Here is an 18,878-nt window from a genome sequence, read left to right as displayed (position 1 = left end):
CGTGTTAGTTCCTCCTGCACTCTGAGGGCTCCCTGGAGGGAAGGGAGGCACAGAGGCACAGAGGGAAGGTAACTCCTGGAGGCTCCCGGAAGGCAGCGGGCAGGGCCTGGAGGAGAGCCCACACTCCTGGCAGCAGCAGCAGGGGTAGTGGCAATCCTGCTGGCATCAATCTTGCAATGCTGAGCCGGGCTAAGCTGCCATGAGGTCGATTCTCAGCACACCTGAGCACATACTTACCCAGATGGGCTGGTCCCAATGGGCCCAAAGGGGTCAAAGCGAGCTCCTGGGGGCACAGCGCCTGGAGGAAGACGGTTTGGGAGGCCTGAAGATGGGTCAATAAGAGCTCTCGGAAACCAGATCTCAGGGGATCCACAACCATGCCACCTCTCCGACACCTGAGGCAGAAAGGACAAAGGTAAGCAGTTGAGGCAGGGACTGCCCTTGGCACAGAGCCAGGAGGGCCAGAATGGACGAGGATGACTGGGAAGTCTACTCCAGGTGCCCCAGCAGGCCGCGCCAGTCAGAAGGAAGCAGGCAAAAGCAAGCCCACAAAGAGCACCCCTGCCCTGCGGAGGGGCTGGAGACAGTGCAGGAAGACGCGGAGGGCTCCCTATCCCTGCCTGTCTGTATCCCGGGGTCACCGTGATCGAGAATGGGAGAAGAACTGGCCAGTTGGTGCACAGCTGTCTGCACAGGCTCTGGGAGGCACTCCCCAAGGTCTAGGGCTAACTGGAGCATCGAGACGATTCACCAAGCTGGGTTTCCCCCATCGTCCCTGAGAGCCACAGGGCAATTTCTCACTTCCACAGGGAGGTGCCATCCCCGTAGCCCTGAGCACCTAAGGTCTGGGCCCCGCTGGTGCTTAACCCAGATCTGAAAGACCCTGTGTAGCTGGCATCTAAAGGAAGGCTACTGTCTCCCACCAGGTGCAGGGGACAGAGGACAGAAGAGCTGCCTGCTGGGCTTGCCCCGTCCTCTCCGGCACTCAGGCCCTGCTGTGCAGCCCTGGGTTGGAAAGCACCCTCAGTGGCAGTGCCTTCTCAGCTGCCTGGCAGCAACTGCCTCCTTCACCCCGAAGGAGAGACTGACAAAAAGTTCTAAGATTAGAAGATGAGCTGGGGCTCAAAGCCACAAGAGCAACTGACGCTGCTGCCACCTCCCGAGCAGTACTCACCCAAAAGGGTCTAGGTCTTCTCCCCCGACAGCAAATGGGCCCAGGGGATCACACCTGAAACAAACAAGGGACAATTAGCGCAAGTCCCAGATCAGCCAGGTGCCTGGGCTCCCAGGGGCTTGACCCTGATGCTTTTGGGTCTGCAAATGAATTCCTAGCCCCAGGGGACAGGGGCGGACAGCTGCATAAGACCACAAGACGAGATATTTCCAAGTGGTCCCTGGCACAGGTTGACACCAACCATTATCACAAGACCATTATGTTCGAAGAGCTGAACAAAAGCCAGCAACATGGAGGATCCCAGTTCATTTTTTTTTCCCCCTTTTGCTATCCTGGGAATTGAAGGACTCTGCCCAGGGTGCTTTACCATTGAACTACACCCCAAGCCTTTTGATTTTGAGACAGGGTCTCGGTAAGTTGCCCAAGCTGGCCTTGAACTTGAGATATCCTCTTGCCCCAGCCTCCCAAATAACTGTGATTATAAGTGTGCACTGCCACACCCAGCCAGGATCTTAGTTCTAGGTAAAGATATATTTTAACAGGGGCGACCTCCAGATACACTATTTTATCCACACCTTCTTCAAGTTTTTAAACTTTGTATAAAGAACCAAGAACTTTTACACAGAAAAATATTGCTCAAAAACCAAACACTAAAATCACAAAGTTAAGATTGAAGAGCTTCCCAGGTGGGGAGAGCTCCTTGTGTGGAGCTTCAGTGCCCCGTGTGCTGCGGGCCTGCTCTGCGCCCTCCCCACAGGAGAAGCACAGCCTACAAACCTCTCCCTCTTCTTTGGAGGAAGCAAGGTACCCACTTCCTCATTCTCTGAGAGTGCATGACGAAGTGGAGCAGAATGAGGGGATACTTTCTTAGAGCAACCCCGCAGCTCTTCTACCCACACACAAAATGGCATCACTCTTTCATAGTCGTACATATCTTCACATTCTTTGATCCAATAATTTTACACCTAGGTGTCCACCTTGAGGAAGGAATAAGCATTCCCGTTAAAATGCATCCATGAAGACCTCCATCAGGGAAACTGGAATCGGCCTCCCTGGGGACCAGTTAGGTCCAGCACCGTCTATCCCTATATGCAGCCATGGAAATAAGAGAAACAATGTTCCCAGAATGCTTTAAAAATTATGTAGAAAATGCTCATGCTCGAGGCCCAAGTGTGGGGGGCAGAGATCATCCAGGGAACAACTGAGAAAAGTGTGTGGGGGCAGGGAGGGGACGACAGGTGTGAATAAAACTAGAAAGGAGCGTGCTGCAAGTGTGACCAGTGGCAGTCGCTCTGGGGTTTTTTTCTTTATATTTCCCATAAAGGATATGAAGATGAATGTAATAAAACAAAAGAAGGTTTAGTATTTTAAAATGCGTGCTTTGGAGTCTGCTCAGAGCCCTGGTGAGCAATACAAATCTGACACTCTGGGGCCAGTGGGTTCCTGCCAGAACTGGAAAGCTTGCTGAACAGCAGCTAATCTAAGCTTACAGGTAAGAAGCCACTAACTAGAGAAGAAATCCAAAATAAGTGCTTCTCCAGTCAGCTCCACCAGAGGGCTGGAGAGGATATGGAAGTCTGGGTGGAACAGGGCCAGGATTCCAAGGAAAGGAACCCTTCCTGACCCAGGTTACTGCCCGCCAGCCAGGGCTCATGGAGCCGGAAGTGGTTTCTAGTGGCCTCCAACATCATGGGCCTCTCTGGGGACAGGCCAGGTGGTGCCTGTGGGCAGCAAGCATCTTATCTAGCTCCACAAAGTGCCCCCTACAGGGCAGCAGACACAGGGCTCTGGATGGTTGTTAAAATGCCTGGGGAAAGAGTCTGACTGTTTCTGAAATAGGAAGCCATTTTCATTTTTCTCTGACCACAGAGAATGAAAAACGCAGAAACACAACAAGGAAGGCTGGAGGGGCACCACGAGGCCCACTGCAGCCATCTGCGCACTCAAAATTGTCACAGCATATTCTGTTCACAACAGTCTCACTGCAACACATGCACACTTCTGGGAACTCAACGGTGCGTATGCTTAGAACCCATTGGAAATAAATGGCACCCAGGATCCCTCTTCCTCTCCACAGCTCTTTTGGCCAAATCTTGGTTCTAGGTGTGCTGATTGAGATTCTAGGGATTTAAATTTTCTCTCTCCTTTTTTTTTTTTTTTTGGTATATGGTCCTTGAGCTCAATCCCTGGCTCTGGAAATCAACTGAAGGACTGAGGAAACTAGCCACTGAGGAATGGCGGGGTCCTCTGGGGCAGGATGTCCTGGCTGCCAAAGCGGCCCCTCTCCTCAGGGAATGGGTGGAGGGTGATCTGGAAGACACAGGATTCCCTCCCAAGGAGCAGCCCTTTTATATCAAAAGAATAAGCCTCCCTGGGGCATGAAAGTTCAGCTGAAAGGACTAGGGACTGGGAGCAAGAAGTATGTTCTGGACTTTGGGTTTGGCCAGCAGAAGCTTGTCACAAAACCTCTGCCTCTCATCTTTAAAATACAAAATCTAGCAGTGCATAAGAGGCCGCCATGACAGTGAGCCTCGGTTTCTGGTTGGCGGGAAAGGCCTATGAGGATGGGCTAATAGCAGTCCTGCTATTTACTGTGAGCTTGTGTCAGACCCTGTGTTAGTTTTTTAAAATTTAGTTTCTGAAAGATGGATTGTTCAGATTCAGTTTTCTAAATAGGTAATGCATTCCCCAGTGTCAAAATTCATGAATAAAAAAGGAGGATACAAAGGTTCATCATTTTGGGTCAGATGTTTTGAAATTCAGAATTTTTCCCTGTATTGTGGAAAGGTCATATTTTGTTTATTACTTCTAAGAAGGGCCCTGTAACCAATATGCTAATATTTCTCCAAAATGAATGAATGAATATTCACATTTAAGTGGGATTACTGGAGATATAAAGAATTTCATCCACTTCAGGTTAGGTTTTGCCATCGGTAAGGGTTTTTTTTTTAATATTTATTTTTTAGTTTTTTAGGTGGACGCAATATCTTTATTTTATATTATATGGTACTGAAAATCAAACCCAGTGCCTCATGCATGCTAGGCGAGTGCTCTACCACTGAACCACAACCCCAGCCCCATCAAAAAGTTTTGATACCAGGCAAAATAAACTTTTGGTTTTAAGAGCTTTTTTGATTTCAAAATTGTGGACAAGAGATCATGGATCTCTAATAACTAAAATTCTCCCTCCTACTCTTGTACCCCAGCCCACCCAGACAATACCAGTTTCTTGTATGTTCTTCCAAAGATACTCTGCATCTGTGCAAATATGCATCTCTGCTACTTTTGAAACAAACCAATGTGCCAAGTTCCCCGTACACACAGTCCCGTCCTCACTGCAGCCCTGACTGAACCTAGTTATTTTCTGTATTTTATACATGAAGCTCAGAGGGGCCAGGTTTCCTGCATAAGGCCACAGATACTAGTAAATGGCACATAGGATTCACCCTAGAACTGCCCACCTCAAAAGCCCAAAATCTTTTAATGGGGTGTGTTGAGACTAGTTATCCTTCATGTAATTACTATTATGTTCAGATTTAGATTTAGCATATTATTATTATTTTTCCAATTGTTCCCTTTATACTCCCATTTCCTCTTTCTTGTAATTACTTCAGTTTAATTTGTTTTGACTATTTTTTAAAATTTTGTTTTAGTTGTAGATGGACACAATATCTTTATTTTGTTTATTTTTATGTGTGCTGAGGATCAAACCCAGTGCCTCACACATGCTAGGCGAGCACTCAACCACTGAGCCCCAGCCCCTCGACTATTTCTTTTTGTGCAGTTCTTTTTTTTAGTGGTTTCTCAGAAAGATTTCAATATACATAACTTTTCACAGTATACTTAAAAATAACATCTTACCATTTCAAGTGGAATGCAGAAACTTCACCAGGACACACAGCCTCCATTTGCCATCTCTATCTCACCGTTGTCATATACTATATTACTCTGAAAACCCTATCCCAGAGTATCATTAATGTTTGCTTTCAACTATAGAACACACCTTAGAGAGCTCAAGAGAACATTCTATTATATCACCCAGTTATTTTCCGTTTCTATTGCTCTGGCTTTATTTCTGATGGCCTGTTTCCATCCAGTGCCATTTCTTTCTGTCTGAAGAGTTTCCCTTTACAATTCTTTTTGTTCTCATTTTCATTTCATTGAGACAATCTTAATATCCTTCAGAAATGAAGGTAAACTAGTCACAATGGACATCGAATTCTGGATTAACAATTTGTTTTTTCTCAACACTGTAAGAATATTGTTTTACTTTTTGTAATCTCCATGGTTTCTGATAAGAAATTAATAATCAAATTCTTATTTCCTGTGAGTAATATACTGGTTTTCTCTAGTTGTGTTCAAGGTATTTGCCTTTACTTTTCCGCAGTCTGTGACATGTGACATCCTAGGCATGGACTTCTTCAGCTTTATCCTACTTATAATTTGCCAAGCTTTTTAGATCATTGGTTGATTTCCTTTGCTAAGTGGAGGTTGTCAGCCATGATTTTCTTTATATATTTCTCTCTGCTGCACTCTTTCTGCGCTCCTTCTAGGACTCTAATGGCCCTAACGTGAGACCTTTTATAACTGTCTCACAGGTTTTCCCAGACTTTTTAACATTTTTCTCTCTGTTGTTCAGTTCTGTAGTTTTTACTGCTCCATCTTTAAATAACAGACTCAAGTCAAATCGATTCATCCAACAATGGAGTAATTTTGTTGTATTTTTCAGTCCTAAAATGCCCATTTCATTCTTCTTTATATCTTCTATTTGCCTTTGTCTTCCTATCCATCATTCATTTCAAGACTATGTACCTTCCCATCTTGTAGTATTTTTATAATAGCTGCTTTAAAGTCTTTGTCAAATAATTCTAACGTGTGTCATCTTGGTATTGGCATCTGTTGACTGCCTTTTTGTGAGCTGAAATTTTCTTGGTTCTTTTACGCCCAGTAATTTTGGACTTTATCCCAGACATGGTGAACATTTTGCTATGAAACTAAGGGAGAATCTTGGTATTTTTATTTTAGCAGGCAATTAACCCAGTTGCATTTGGGCTCCAGCTTCTGGTTTCAACGTCAGTTCTGTTTTTAAAGCCTTTGTGGTACTACTAAGATCTGTGCCATGTATGTGCTATCGGGGGGTCAGTCGGGGACCTGGACGGTGGGCTCTCCTGAGGCTCTAGCCTGGAAGTGTTTGACACACTGTTTCAGGATCAGATCCGCTTATGGACAGTTTGCAAGGAAGGCCAGGAGTTCGTTCTGAGCGCCTTCCTCTCTGTTGTCTTTTGGTACTTTTCCAAGGGGATTTTTAAAAATTTTAAATGTGAATAATACAAAGTCCCCTTCCTTGACAGAACCCCCAGTGGCTTCCCACTGCCCCTGACCTTGGCCACAAGGCTCTATGCAACTGGCCTGCGCCAACACCACTGTGGCATCTCCTCCCTCTACCCAATGGTGTACTGGGCTCCAGCCACTTGGACTTTCTCTTCCTTTGTTGAAAAATTAAAGCCATGATCATCATCTCTTCTGAAAGTGCTGACACACATGTCAGGAGGAGGAAACACTAAGGCTGAATCCAGCTCTAATGCTCACAAGCTGCATTGCTTTGGGCAAGCTGATCAACCTCTTGTGCTCAGTTTTCTTTTCTAGGAAATGAGGATAAGGACAGCAGCTGCCTCCTTGTCTTGTTACTAGGATTAAGAGAGACTACATTTACATGTATTTTACACTTAATGTAACTCCTGGACACAGTTAGGACTCATTTAATATTAATCATGTTAGCATGTTAACTGTCACAATCCTATTGGATTCCTTCAGAGAAAAAAAATCTGGGGGTCCCAACCGGGTCGTTTTTCAAAACATTCTGATGGCTCCCAAGGATCACCCAAGGATCAAATCGGCCCCACAGCACACACTGCCCCTGGAGTCGGGTCCTGTCTTTATTTGCCTTTTTTTCCTTCACATGCTGGTACAAGTGACCCCCACCCTGCCCGCCAACGTACATTTCATTTCTCATTTTCATTTCATTGAGACAATCTGGTACCCACTCTTCCCTTGGCCATAAAAGCCAATTCCCCAATGTCATAATGTTTTTTATTGGTCTTTTAAAGTTTGGCTTAGGCATCATCTCTGTGAAGTCTTTCCTTCTATCCTGTCCCACTTCAGGCTAATTGCTCTTCTCTGAATTTAAGTACATCTCAGACATATTTCTGTCACTGTTTTTAAAAAAGACTTATGATCTGGACCTAAAAAGGCAATTAGCCCTAATCTAATGGAAACTCCTTGAAGGTTGGGCCATATCTCATCGTGTATTCCGTGCCTAGGGACACATGAGGGGCACTTAAACAAAATGACTTGGGGGGAAAAGCAAAGGCTTTAGTTAGCCTCAATTCCAATTCTGGCTTCACCAATTAACAGCTCTATGACCCCATGGAAGTCACAAGATCTCCAAGGCCTAGTCTTTTCTTCCATAAAATACAGATAATATTGTCTATTTCTCAGGACTGTCACAGACATTAAAAGAAAATGTTTATTGCAGCACCCTGCCTGCTACATCACAAAGCAGTCAAGAAGTAGTGCCAATATTCTACTATTATTATAACACAACTTTTGCTTCTTACTGGATGTGATGAAGCTAACTGTATAGGAACCTCAGCTTTCTTGCGTGTAAAATGGAGATAGCTCTTACTGATCTGATGGAGGTGTTGAGATATTAAATAAGAACACGTGGATGAAATGCCTAGAAGGTTGTCGAGAACAGGTAGTGCTCAATAATTAAACACGACATATAGAAATATTATTGAACTCACTTTGCTGTCCATGGGGAAGAACTATAAGGTTCAAGATTATTTGACTTCAAGAGAAAAAGAGTGTAAAATTTAGGAATAAGTAATAATAGTTTCACAAGTAAAAAATGAAAATTATTCAGGTGGCATACGCAGAAGATATTCTTTTCAAAATATGGTACTGAATGAACTGGCTACCAATATGGAAAACTATGAATTCTGTCCTGCATATAAAAATTTATTCTAAGTGGATTGAAGATCTAAAAAGGTAAAATGACAAACTTCTTAAAGAAAATATATGATATTTCTTAAACAAATGAAAACAATTACCAACTGTATAGGGAAAGACTGATAAGCTAGATTCTATTAAAAATCAAGAATGTTTTAATAAAAAACCCACCATGCATGGAGTAGAAAGACAAGCCACAGCGGGAAGGGAGATTCATAATATAAATATCTGGCAAAGTTCAGAATATATAAGGAATGCCTGCAAGTCATAAAATGCCAGGTGAACCAACAGAGAAAATTGACAAAAGATTGAATTATATATTATATATATTAAAAAAGACCTCTGGCCTCTACTTTATCTTAGAAGCCTTTGGCTTTTTGCACTGTGTTGCCATCTGCGCTGAGGGTGCAGAAGCCGGGGTGGGTGAGCAGCTAAGGCCTCAGCATGAACCAAAGCAGTAGCGCCACCTAGTGGCCACATGCCTCCCTCACATAGCCCCCTCGCTTCCTGGACAGATGAGTAAACGTCAATTTTTTAAAAATTTCAATCTCAATTTTTTAGTACTTGTCTTTTTAATATTGTGTGATGATATGGGAAATACTGTATGCACACAGGACTTCTATTGCATATAGTTATCTTGGAAAAAAAAGTGCTCATGCAGTTGTTTAAGTTTTTACCTGAACTGCCCATTTGTGCAAGGAAAACTGTTTCTACTAGAAAGAATGACAAACCATGATTACTTGACTTGGCAGTCGATATTTTCTCCAAAACAAAGTGCCCTGTTACTGGGCTGGGGTTGTGGCTCAGTGATAGAGTGCTTGCCTAGCATGCACAAGGCACTGGGTTTGATCCCCAGAACAATATTAAACAAACAAACAAACAACAACAACAACAAAACTAAACAAAATAAAGGTATTATGTCCATCTACAACTAAAAATATTTTTTTAAAAAGTATCCTTTTACTTCAAGGAAAACAAGGAACAGTATTTGTAGTCGATGATAAAATTCAAAACTTTAAGCAAAAAATAGTCAATTTGGAAATTTGTTTCCAACATGAGCTTGATGGCATTCTAGTATTCTGATGAGAATTACCAATGAAAGTGATTTTGGCATATTATAAAACAAAATGTATCATTCTTTTACCATATCTGTTAATCGATATTTTCCAAATGGCCAAATAACCTGATCTTCCAATATCATGCATAGGGAGGGGATCCATTCAAAAAACAGGATCCACAGTAGATTTTAATGTAACAGATGTATGCAAAGTTCACAGATATGGATTCAGATTCCACGCCACCAACCCTTCAAGAAATTATCAGTTGTTAAGTTTTGTGTAATAGCAAAGAAGAATAGACACACAAAGAATATTTGAAAAAGTTATTAAACTACTCTTTTTTCCAATAAAATACCTGTGTAAAGCTTTAATAAAAACAAGTCCCCTAAAGATTGAATTTCACAGGCACAAGCGAGAATCCAGCTGGGGTGTAGCTCAGGGGTAGAGCATGTGCTCAGAATGCAGGAGGGCCTGGGTTCCACCCCAGCACCAGACAGACAAACTGAATCTAGCTATCTTCTACTAAGTCAGATATTAAAGAAATTTTTAAAAATGCAAAACTATATTACTCTACTCACTATTTTTTTTTGTTTTGAAAAGATATTTTCATCAAAGTTTGTTATTTAGGCTAACATAAAATGGGTTGCTATTTTTAAATGCATGAGTAACTGGGTATTTTTAAAGTTTGAGTTGTGATTTCTAATGCAGTAAGTGTTGGTAGACATCCATAAGAGCTCTTTGGGGGCTCCAGTAAGTTTTTGAGAGTGCAAGAGCATTCTTGAGACCAAAAAGTTTGCGATCCACCAGCAAAGTGGGTACAACTCAAGGGTAAGGGAAGTATAAGAAAAAAAAAGTGTAAGGAAACACACACACACACACACACACACACACACACACACACACACTATTTACAATAAGAAATTACAAATGCTTGAAATACCCCATGGAGGTCAGACAAAAGAAGAAAAATAATAATCAAATATCAGATACTAAAAAGATATGTTTAGCATTTTAGTAAATGGATTATAAATATTAAAAAACAAACTCTTGGGAACATTCAAAAATCACATGTAAAGACTGAGATTAATAGTGAATTTAGAATCACATAAACAAGAGTTTTATATCTAAAAGTGTATTTTTAGTGAAGCTGGCTAAGCTCAGGAAAAACTGGTTTTTCAAAACAAGGGACTATGGGCTGGGGCTCAGGAGCAGAGTGCCTGCCTCGCAGGTGAGAGGTCCTGGTGCTGATCCTCAGCACCACATAAAAATAAATAAATAAAAGATACTGTGTCCAACTACAACTAAGAAAATATTAGGAAAAAAAAAACAAAACAAAACAAGGGACAAGATTTGGGCAGTTTCCTGACTATCTGAGGACAGATGAGCAAAGGGAAGTGGGTGAGACTTAAAATGACAAGAATAAAAAGTTAGGCTTAGGGCTGGGGATGTGGCTCAAGCGGTAGCACGCTCGCCTGGCATGCGTGCGGCCCGGGTTCGATCCTCAGTACCACATACCAACAAAGATGTTGTGTCCGCCGAGAACTAAAAAATAATAAATATTAAAAAACTCTCTCTCTCTCTCTCTCCTCTTTCACTCTCTCTTTAAAAAAAAAAAGTTAGGCTTAGATAGAAAAACCAAACCAAGTCCTTTCCTGATAGACAGTCTTTGCGCGTCTTTCCTAGAGCACTTGGGAGAGGGACAGACCTGCCATCAACGCCCAATTCCCCACTCCAGTGGCCCTTCCTCTCCAGCTGTACTTCTAACCCAGAAGCACCCAGCATCTAATAGCAGCAGGACACAAACCCAGTGGCAGACCAGGCTCCCTCGACAGGCTCCAGACACAGCGCACCCACACTCTGGAAGACAGACGTCTCTATCTAATGTTAGGGCAGACACCCAACTTGGGTTTGCATTTAGAGGTTTCCAGGTGTGAGACAGGTAGAATGTAGGTGTGTCAGTGCACTGGCCAGGGATACACCTCGATGGCTGCTCAGAGTCTAAAAATTTTTACTTCAGGTCTAAAAATCTTCCCCCTCAACTGCTCTCTGGGGATTATTTTCTTAAATCTTGCCACCGTACTCTAATTAGATCACAGCCCAGAGCACATCATAGGGAGTGAGGACATCTGGAGGCCCAGCTCTGCCTCTTTATGAATGGCTGGTGACCTTAGGCAGGTCTTACTTCTGTTCCCTTCTGTGAAATAGGAGGTTACATCAGATACACCCTTCCTAACTTTTTCAATCACTCCTTATTGTTCTCCACTCTCACAACAGGACCTAATATTTTCAAAGATGTTTGCCAAACAGGCTTATCTCCTATTACTTAAATCAAGGTATATAATTGCAAATCAGAGTAAAAAAGCAATGGCAGTTCACATTTATCGAGCACTTACAAGCCCCACAGGCAACTGTCCCTTCTACCCTGTCAACCCCAGCCTTACTACCTCAGCGTGGGCTCCAGACTGGGAAGTGCTCAGCTAGAGACTAAGGTCCCTGGTCTGCTGCCTTCTTCAGAGCAGAAGCCTGCATCTAATGCTGCCACCCTAACCTGCAGAGACCCTGGATGCGGCTCCCTCATGCAGCATGCTGTTTTGGAAAGCTTCTAAGTTGTCGGAGAGGTCAAGACAAAATGAAACACAAGGAACACTGGAATGCATCCCCTTTCCAAAAGTCCTTCTACATCTTTGCATTTTGCCAAAAAGCCTGGCCCGGGCCCTGTACCAAGAGCTCTGGAATGAACAGCTGACTCAACGCCTGGGCAGTACCCTCGACTGCTGCACGCAAGCCCCAGAGAAATGACCCGGGGCAGACTGCAGGCTGTGCGCGGCCTCTGGAGAGGAGACCACGCAGCCTTCAGAACCACCTGTGTCTCCCTTTTCTGCCAGGATACACCAAGACTTGGGCAGTTCTATTGAAAACACTTGGAGGCCAGGGAGGCGGCAGAGCGGCCGGCTGGGGAGGATGGCCGGATCCTGCAGCAGAGGCAGGGGCCACCTGTAGGGGACTTTACTCACCAGGGAGGCTGCCGGCTGGTGTGCGGATGGTGAGAGGGAATCCGGAGGGGGTCCACCTCTCTGGCTGTGGCAGGGGGAAATTCCCGATGGGGACTGCTCACACTAGCCTTGTCCCACTGCTCATGGATGGGTGAGATGATTCCAGACAGGATCCGAGACCGGAGCTCCTCACTGTTCTTATAGGTCCTGCGGGAAGGAGATGAGGAGTCAGTAGCTTCTCGCAGTCCTCTGGCAACCCTGCATGCCGTGTTCTGGCAGCGGCGGCGGGGGCGGTGGCCGTGATGGCCCTTGGGCTGTCTGCAGTGGTGGGATCGGGCCGTCCGGCGGACCTGGGTGAGGGGGGCAACAGCCTGGCGCTGTCTCCGAGATCTGGGCCTAAGCTTCTTAGGCATCTGAGTTGCCCCTCCTCGCTTACCACCCCATTAGAAAGAGGTGAGGGTGTGGGGGCACAGGGCCTGGACTGGCTGCCTCTGCCTGCACCCCACCCCTCCTGCAGCCTCATTGTGTGTTCATCACCCCGTGTCATGGGAAGGGTCATGGAAGGGTGAACCAGTTCCTGATCTGGGCAGGCAGGGCTCTGTGGGCTCAGGGCCCACTGCTATCAGGAACTGGGGGTCACTGAGAAGGCTGGTCCTATCTTCTGTCCCTTCCTGCCTGGGGCTCCTTTTTCTGCCTGAGAGACAAGCAACGGGGTGCGTCTGAGGCGCTGGGCAGGCTGGGACTCCAGTCTCCTGGGATTTTACCACGAGCCACGGTCTGGGCCACAGGGCAAAGCACATAACTGAAATCACACAGAATGTGTTCCCTGACCATACGGAGTCCCATTAGCAATGCAACAAAAAGGAAGTCTTTAAATACAGGGACATTAAAAAAGCACACTTCTATATAATCCAAGGATCAAAAAAGAAGTCCTGAAAAAAATTATACCATACCGAATTAGAATGAGAACAACGTATTAAAACGTGGGGTCTAGCTAAGGACTGCTGAGAGGAAACGATCACATTCAGTGCGTGCATCGGAAAACAGGAAAGGCTTCATTCAGATCGATAACCAAAATTCTGACCTCAAGAACCTGGAAAACGGGCTGGGGAGATAGCTCAGTTGGTAGAGTGCTTGCCTTGCATGCACAAGGCCCTGGGTTCAATCTCCAGCACCCCCCCCCCCCAACACACACACACACAAAGAAGAACCTAGAAAGAGGAAAGCAAATTAAACCCAAAGCAAGCAGAGGTAAAGAAATAAGAAAGTAAGAAATCAGTAACATTGAAAACAGGAAAACAATAAGAGAAAATTAATGAAACAAAAAGCTGGGCCTTCAAAAAATGAATAACATCGACAAACTTCTATTAAAATTGACAAACAAAAAAAGATAAGATACACTAAGTCAAGAATGAAACGGAATATTATAAAAGATCTGTAACCACTGAAAGGATAAGTGAATGCTTAGAAAAACTTAATCCAACAACTTAGAATAACTGATTCTTCCTAAACTATAACTAAAACATTTCTGAAATATATAATCTAAATAGTTCTCTTAGAGTAACTGAATTCATACTTAAGCAAGCCCTTCCCCCAAATCTTCAGTGGTAGATGATTACTTTTAAGTCTACTAAGTATTTAAATAAGAATTAACACCAATTTTACTGTTGCTCCCAGAAAATATAAGAAGAGAGATCACTTCCAAAGTCAGTTTATAAGTCAGTATTAGTCGAATATCAAAATCAGACAAAGTACAAAAAAAAAAAAATCCCTACAGACTAGCATCACCTATGAACTTAGAAGCAACCCCCCCCAAACAAAACATTAATCAACTAAATTCAAAAAATCTAAAAATTATATACCATAGAATTTATTCTAGGTTTGCAAGGATACTCTAATAATCACAAATTAATCCATGTAATCTACCATATCAATAAACTATAAAATTCATATGATCATGTCTATTGTACAGAAAGAACAGTGGACACTAACTGATAGGATAGCTGGGTGTGATGGCGCACGTCTGTAATCCCAGTGACTTGGGAGGCTGAGGCAGGAGGATCACAAGTTTAAGGCCAGCTTCAGCAACTTAGCAAGATCCTGTCTCAAAATACAAAATAAAAAAGGCTAGCAATGTGGTTCAGTGGTTAAACATGTCTGGGTTCAACCCCTGGTACCAAAAGCAAACAAACAAACAAAACCCAACAAGATAAATCCATTCATGATTAAAAAAAAAAAAAAAACACCTCAACAAATTAGGGAAGGAGGGAACTAAGAACAGAGGAAAACTTCCTCAGTTTAATAAAGAGCATCAAAAAAACACTCACAGCTACCAAGACACCTACTGGTGGAGAACTGAACACCTTGCCCCTAGTGTTGGGAACAAGGGAAGACGTTCTCTCACCAACTTGTGTACCATAATACAGGCACTTCAATAAGGCAAGAAAAAGAAGACACCTAAAGATTAGAAAGTGAGGAATAAAACAGTCTCTATTTGCCTATGACATAACAGTCTACCTTGAAATTCCCAACAAAATCTACCAAAAAAATTGCAAATTAAAACCTCTGTAAGACACCTTACACTTTATAAGACACTGCACATCTATCAGAATAATCACATATAACCAAATGCTGGCAAAGATGCAAAGATGTGCATCACGTGCACACCAGTGGTGGGTACAAAATGGAACAGACGCTCTGGAACAAAGATTTTGACTATCTCTTATAAAACTGAACATGAGATTATCATTGTTCTCTTGGGCATTTATCCCAGAGAAACGAAACTTACCACTACCCATAAGCTTGGGCAGGAATGCTCACAGCACTTCTATCTGTAATAGCCCAAAAAACCGTCCAGGTGTCCTTTAACCAACAGATGGTTAAGTTATGGCACATACACACCATGAAATACTGCTCAGCAAACAGAATGAACAAATATTAATGTACATACGACTCAGATGGACCACAAGGATATTATGTTGAGAAAAGCCAATCTCAAAAGATTACACGTTATGTAATTCCATTTATAAACGTCAAAATGTTTGAAATGACAAAAATTCTAGAAATGAGAACAAATTCCCAGGGGGTTAGAAAGCTAAGGTTGGGGGTGGGTATAGCTACAAAAGAGCATCAGCAGAGATCCTTATGGTGATGAAAGTGTTTGGCTTCACTGCGTCTAGTTAACAACCTGCGTGTGATACTGCAGGATAGTTCTGGAACACGGAGCACATCACTGAGTAAAACGTAAAATGGCTACAAAGGGTCTACTAAGAACAGAGGAAAACTTCCTCAAAACTTCCTCAAAGAGCATCAAGCGTTTCTTATAACTGCACATTAAGTCCACAATGATCTCAAAACAAAAAGTTTAATTAAAAATCATTATTATTATCGTACAGCTGTAAAGTGACTTGGGGATACGAGGTTAGGCGGGAGTTTCAGGCTTCTCCAGCACAGGAGGCCGGCCAGGGCAGGCGAGGAGCTGGGCGGAGGCCGGCCTGGGTCCTCCGGCCACAGCAGCTCCGCTCTTACCAAAGCCAAGCCTGAAGAGCCTCACCGAGGAGAGCGCCACCAGCAAGAAGCGCACAGGCTGCGATGGCTGCGCAGGTCTGGGAGCCCGTGGCTATGCCCCCCGCCCCCCACCCCCGAAAAACCGGGCTCGTGCTCCACACGGGGAACCTGGGCCGCTCTGCGGCTTCCCCGCCCCATCGTGGTGGGGATAAAGCTCACTGCTCTCCTCTTTCCATCAGAGGAGCTGTGTGACTCGGTAGAGGCTGTGTCCCTCCAGGTAGGTGTGTATCAGTAGAACTTGGCCTGACAGAAGGCGGCCAAGTCCTGGATTGGGTTTTGGTGGTGGCAAAAGACCACCCATGGTCCCGTCTGACGGAGAAAAGGCGTGGCAGAAAGGACCCAAGTAGGCCGACACTCCTTCGCAAGTCACAGCGTACCCATGGAGGGGCACAACAGGGTCCTACCAAGAGGAGGGGAGCCGGCTGCAGTGACTAAGGGAGGGCCAGATGTTGGAAGGAGGCGGAGCAGCTGGGCTGAAGCTGAGGGGAAGGGCTGGGCCGTGGTGAGGCGTCTCCATGGAGACGATTCCTGGAGATGGAGGGTTTTTCATTTGCATATTCCTAGAGCTGGCCCAGACTGGCACTCCATGGCTGCTCCTCCTGTTCTCAGCACACCGCTCTGGCAGCGCTACTGCGGCTCTCACTCCACGGTAATCAAACAGGAAAACAGAACAAGACAAAACATCCTCCCCCACACAAAAATCCCAGGAACGAGCGTATTTAGAAACACAACTCTGGGGCTGGGGTGTGGCTCAAGCGGTAGCACGCTCGCCTGGCATGCGTGCGACCCGGGTTCGATCCACCACATACCAACAAAGATGTTGTGTCCGCCGAGAACTAAAAAATAAATATTAAAAATTCTCTCTCTCTCTCTCTCCTCTTTCACTCTATCTTAAAAAAAAAAAAAAATAGAAACACAACTCTCCCTGGGCTAGCAGGGTATATTCGAGGCTCTAAGGAGCGTGAGCGGCCTGGACAGCTCCTGGGTTCTCCCATTGGTTTTGTCAATCTCTCTCCCAGTGGAATTCTAGAATGAAGTCAAGAAAGAGACCACATTCCAAATGGCCTTCTCTTAGAATCAAGGGGACCAGGGGTCAAGCATGTGCATCACCCAGGAGAGCAGCTCTCTGCAAGGCCAGGGCCTGGCCCTTCCTTCCTTCCTTGTCTACTTAGTATGACAACAGACAGGGACTTGCCCTCCAGGCAGCCTCTGAAAGTGGGGAAGAAAAACTCCAAGAAGTTAATCAGAAAATCCTCAGGAAATCCTACAAGACTTTAAAACCCCCATCATGGTGGCCAGGGGAGGCTTCTCTGAGGAACTGACATTTGAATTAGAGGGACCAATGAATACATAGGAGTTGGCCCGCTGAGGTTGGGAAGAACGCTCTAGGCAAAGGGGTCTGAAGAGGGCAGAAGGGAAGCAGCAGGTGGCTCAGACGGACGGTATAGGAAGGAGAGTAAGAGAAGGCTGGGGGTGGACCTCAGGCTTCAAGGACCCATCAAGGATTTTGTTCTTTATTCTGGAGCTATGGATATTCACTGATGGGTTTTATTTTTAAGAACTAAAAATATTTTTTTCTTACTGTGGTAAAATACACATAAAATTTACCATCTTAACCACATTTAAGTGGACAGTTCAGCGACAGGAAGGACACTTGCACTGTTGTCCAACCATCACCACTGCCCCTCTCTAGAACATCTTCATTTTCCCAAACTGAAACTTCACACCCTTTTTTGATAGTAATCCACATTTGACAGTATTTTAATTTTCCAAAACTCCAAAAATCTGTTAACATTTATGTAAGTTTTATTCAAGAGGTAATATTTAAGAAGAGGTGAATTCTAAAAGAAAAATTTACCAGTTAACCACCCTACAGTAAAAAGTAGAAGTGGGTACCACTTATGACACATAAATAAATTCCACCTTAACATTTCTGAATAAAGCTGTAATCACTTCTCTGTCATTTAACTTTTGATATTTGATAAGGCTATGCGAATCGTGTTCAGAAACTTTTGAGAACACACACAACTTCAAATAGAAGTACCACCTAGGATTTTCACTTCAAGCTGAGTACCTAGGATCTACAACTTAAGATTGCATATTACTATACGATTTCAATTTGAATCACCTTCTCTATGTTCACCAAAATTATTTTTAAAAATAATTAGATCAGGGCTGAGGTTGTGGCTCAGCCGCAGAGCCCTTGCCTAGCACATGCGAGGCCCTGGGTTTGACTGTCAGCACCACATAAAAATAAATAAATAAAATAAAGGTATTATGTCCAACTACAACTAAAAAATAAATGTTTTTTTAAAAAAATAGATCAATGGTAATCAAACAGGAAAACAGAACAAGACAAAACATCCTCCCACACACAAACCCCAGGAACGAGCGTATTTAGAAAAACAAACGGAGATTTAACGCCAACTCTCCCTGGCATTATAACTCTAATTATACTTCTAAATATTTAACATGGTAGATTCAAAACTAAATATTCAATGCCCCAGTTTTAAATTTTCTTTCAATATAATCCACATTAATAACAAATCTTAAGAGCACTATCTGAAAATAAATCAGCTTTTTTCTAAAACTTAACGTTACATTACAGATTGCATTCTGTTCCATAATTCTGATAATCTTTTTTGGTAATGAAACAAGGCCTTAGGATGATTCATTTCTTGGGAAATCTTAATGGCAGTCACTCAATAAATTCAGTCATTCTTGAAGTCACAAACACTCAAAACTGTTGTTGGCAATGACCAAGTTTCTGGGGTCTTTTTTTTTTTTTTTTTTTTTTTGGTGGTTATTGCTTTAGTTGGCAATATCTAAATTTAAGACAAAGAACATCTCCCATTAAGCCTTACATGAAATATTACAAAATTCATACAGAAGATAGACTCATAGAGGCTAGCTATAAAGCTGGTGTTTTAAATAACTCATCCTTGAAATGGGTGCAATGTTTAGAGGATATCCAATAACTTTTTTGCTCTAAAATATATGCCCCTACTTTTCAATGTTCCCATTCAATAGGAGACTTGAGAAGCTTAACAGTTTTGCTATAAAAACTCACTCTTC

At 43.5% G+C, this 18,878-nt stretch overlaps 1 protein-coding gene across 1 annotated transcript in view; it reads right to left on the bottom strand.

The window, feature by feature from the left end:
* Window positions 1–218: 218 nt before the first annotated feature.
* The window catches only part of PSMF1 (proteasome inhibitor subunit 1), a 30,548-nt gene continuing 11,888 nt past the window's right edge, over window positions 219–18,878 (bottom strand). Inside the window, 4 exon segments of the mRNA XM_081289395.1 lie at window positions 219–355; window positions 358–395; window positions 1,175–1,228; window positions 12,258–12,443. Of these exon segments, the coding sequence (XP_081145521.1) occupies window positions 234–355; window positions 358–395; window positions 1,175–1,228; window positions 12,258–12,443 (400 nt within the window). The 3' untranslated portion in view covers window positions 219–233.

This window comes from Spermophilus citellus, assembly GCF_964194105.1.
Source record: "Spermophilus citellus genome assembly, chromosome: 4".
Taxonomy (NCBI): Eukaryota; Metazoa; Chordata; class Mammalia; order Rodentia; family Sciuridae; genus Spermophilus; species Spermophilus citellus.
Note: the sequence above shows the minus strand (reverse complement) of the source record. Positions and strands in the feature narration are given on the sequence as shown.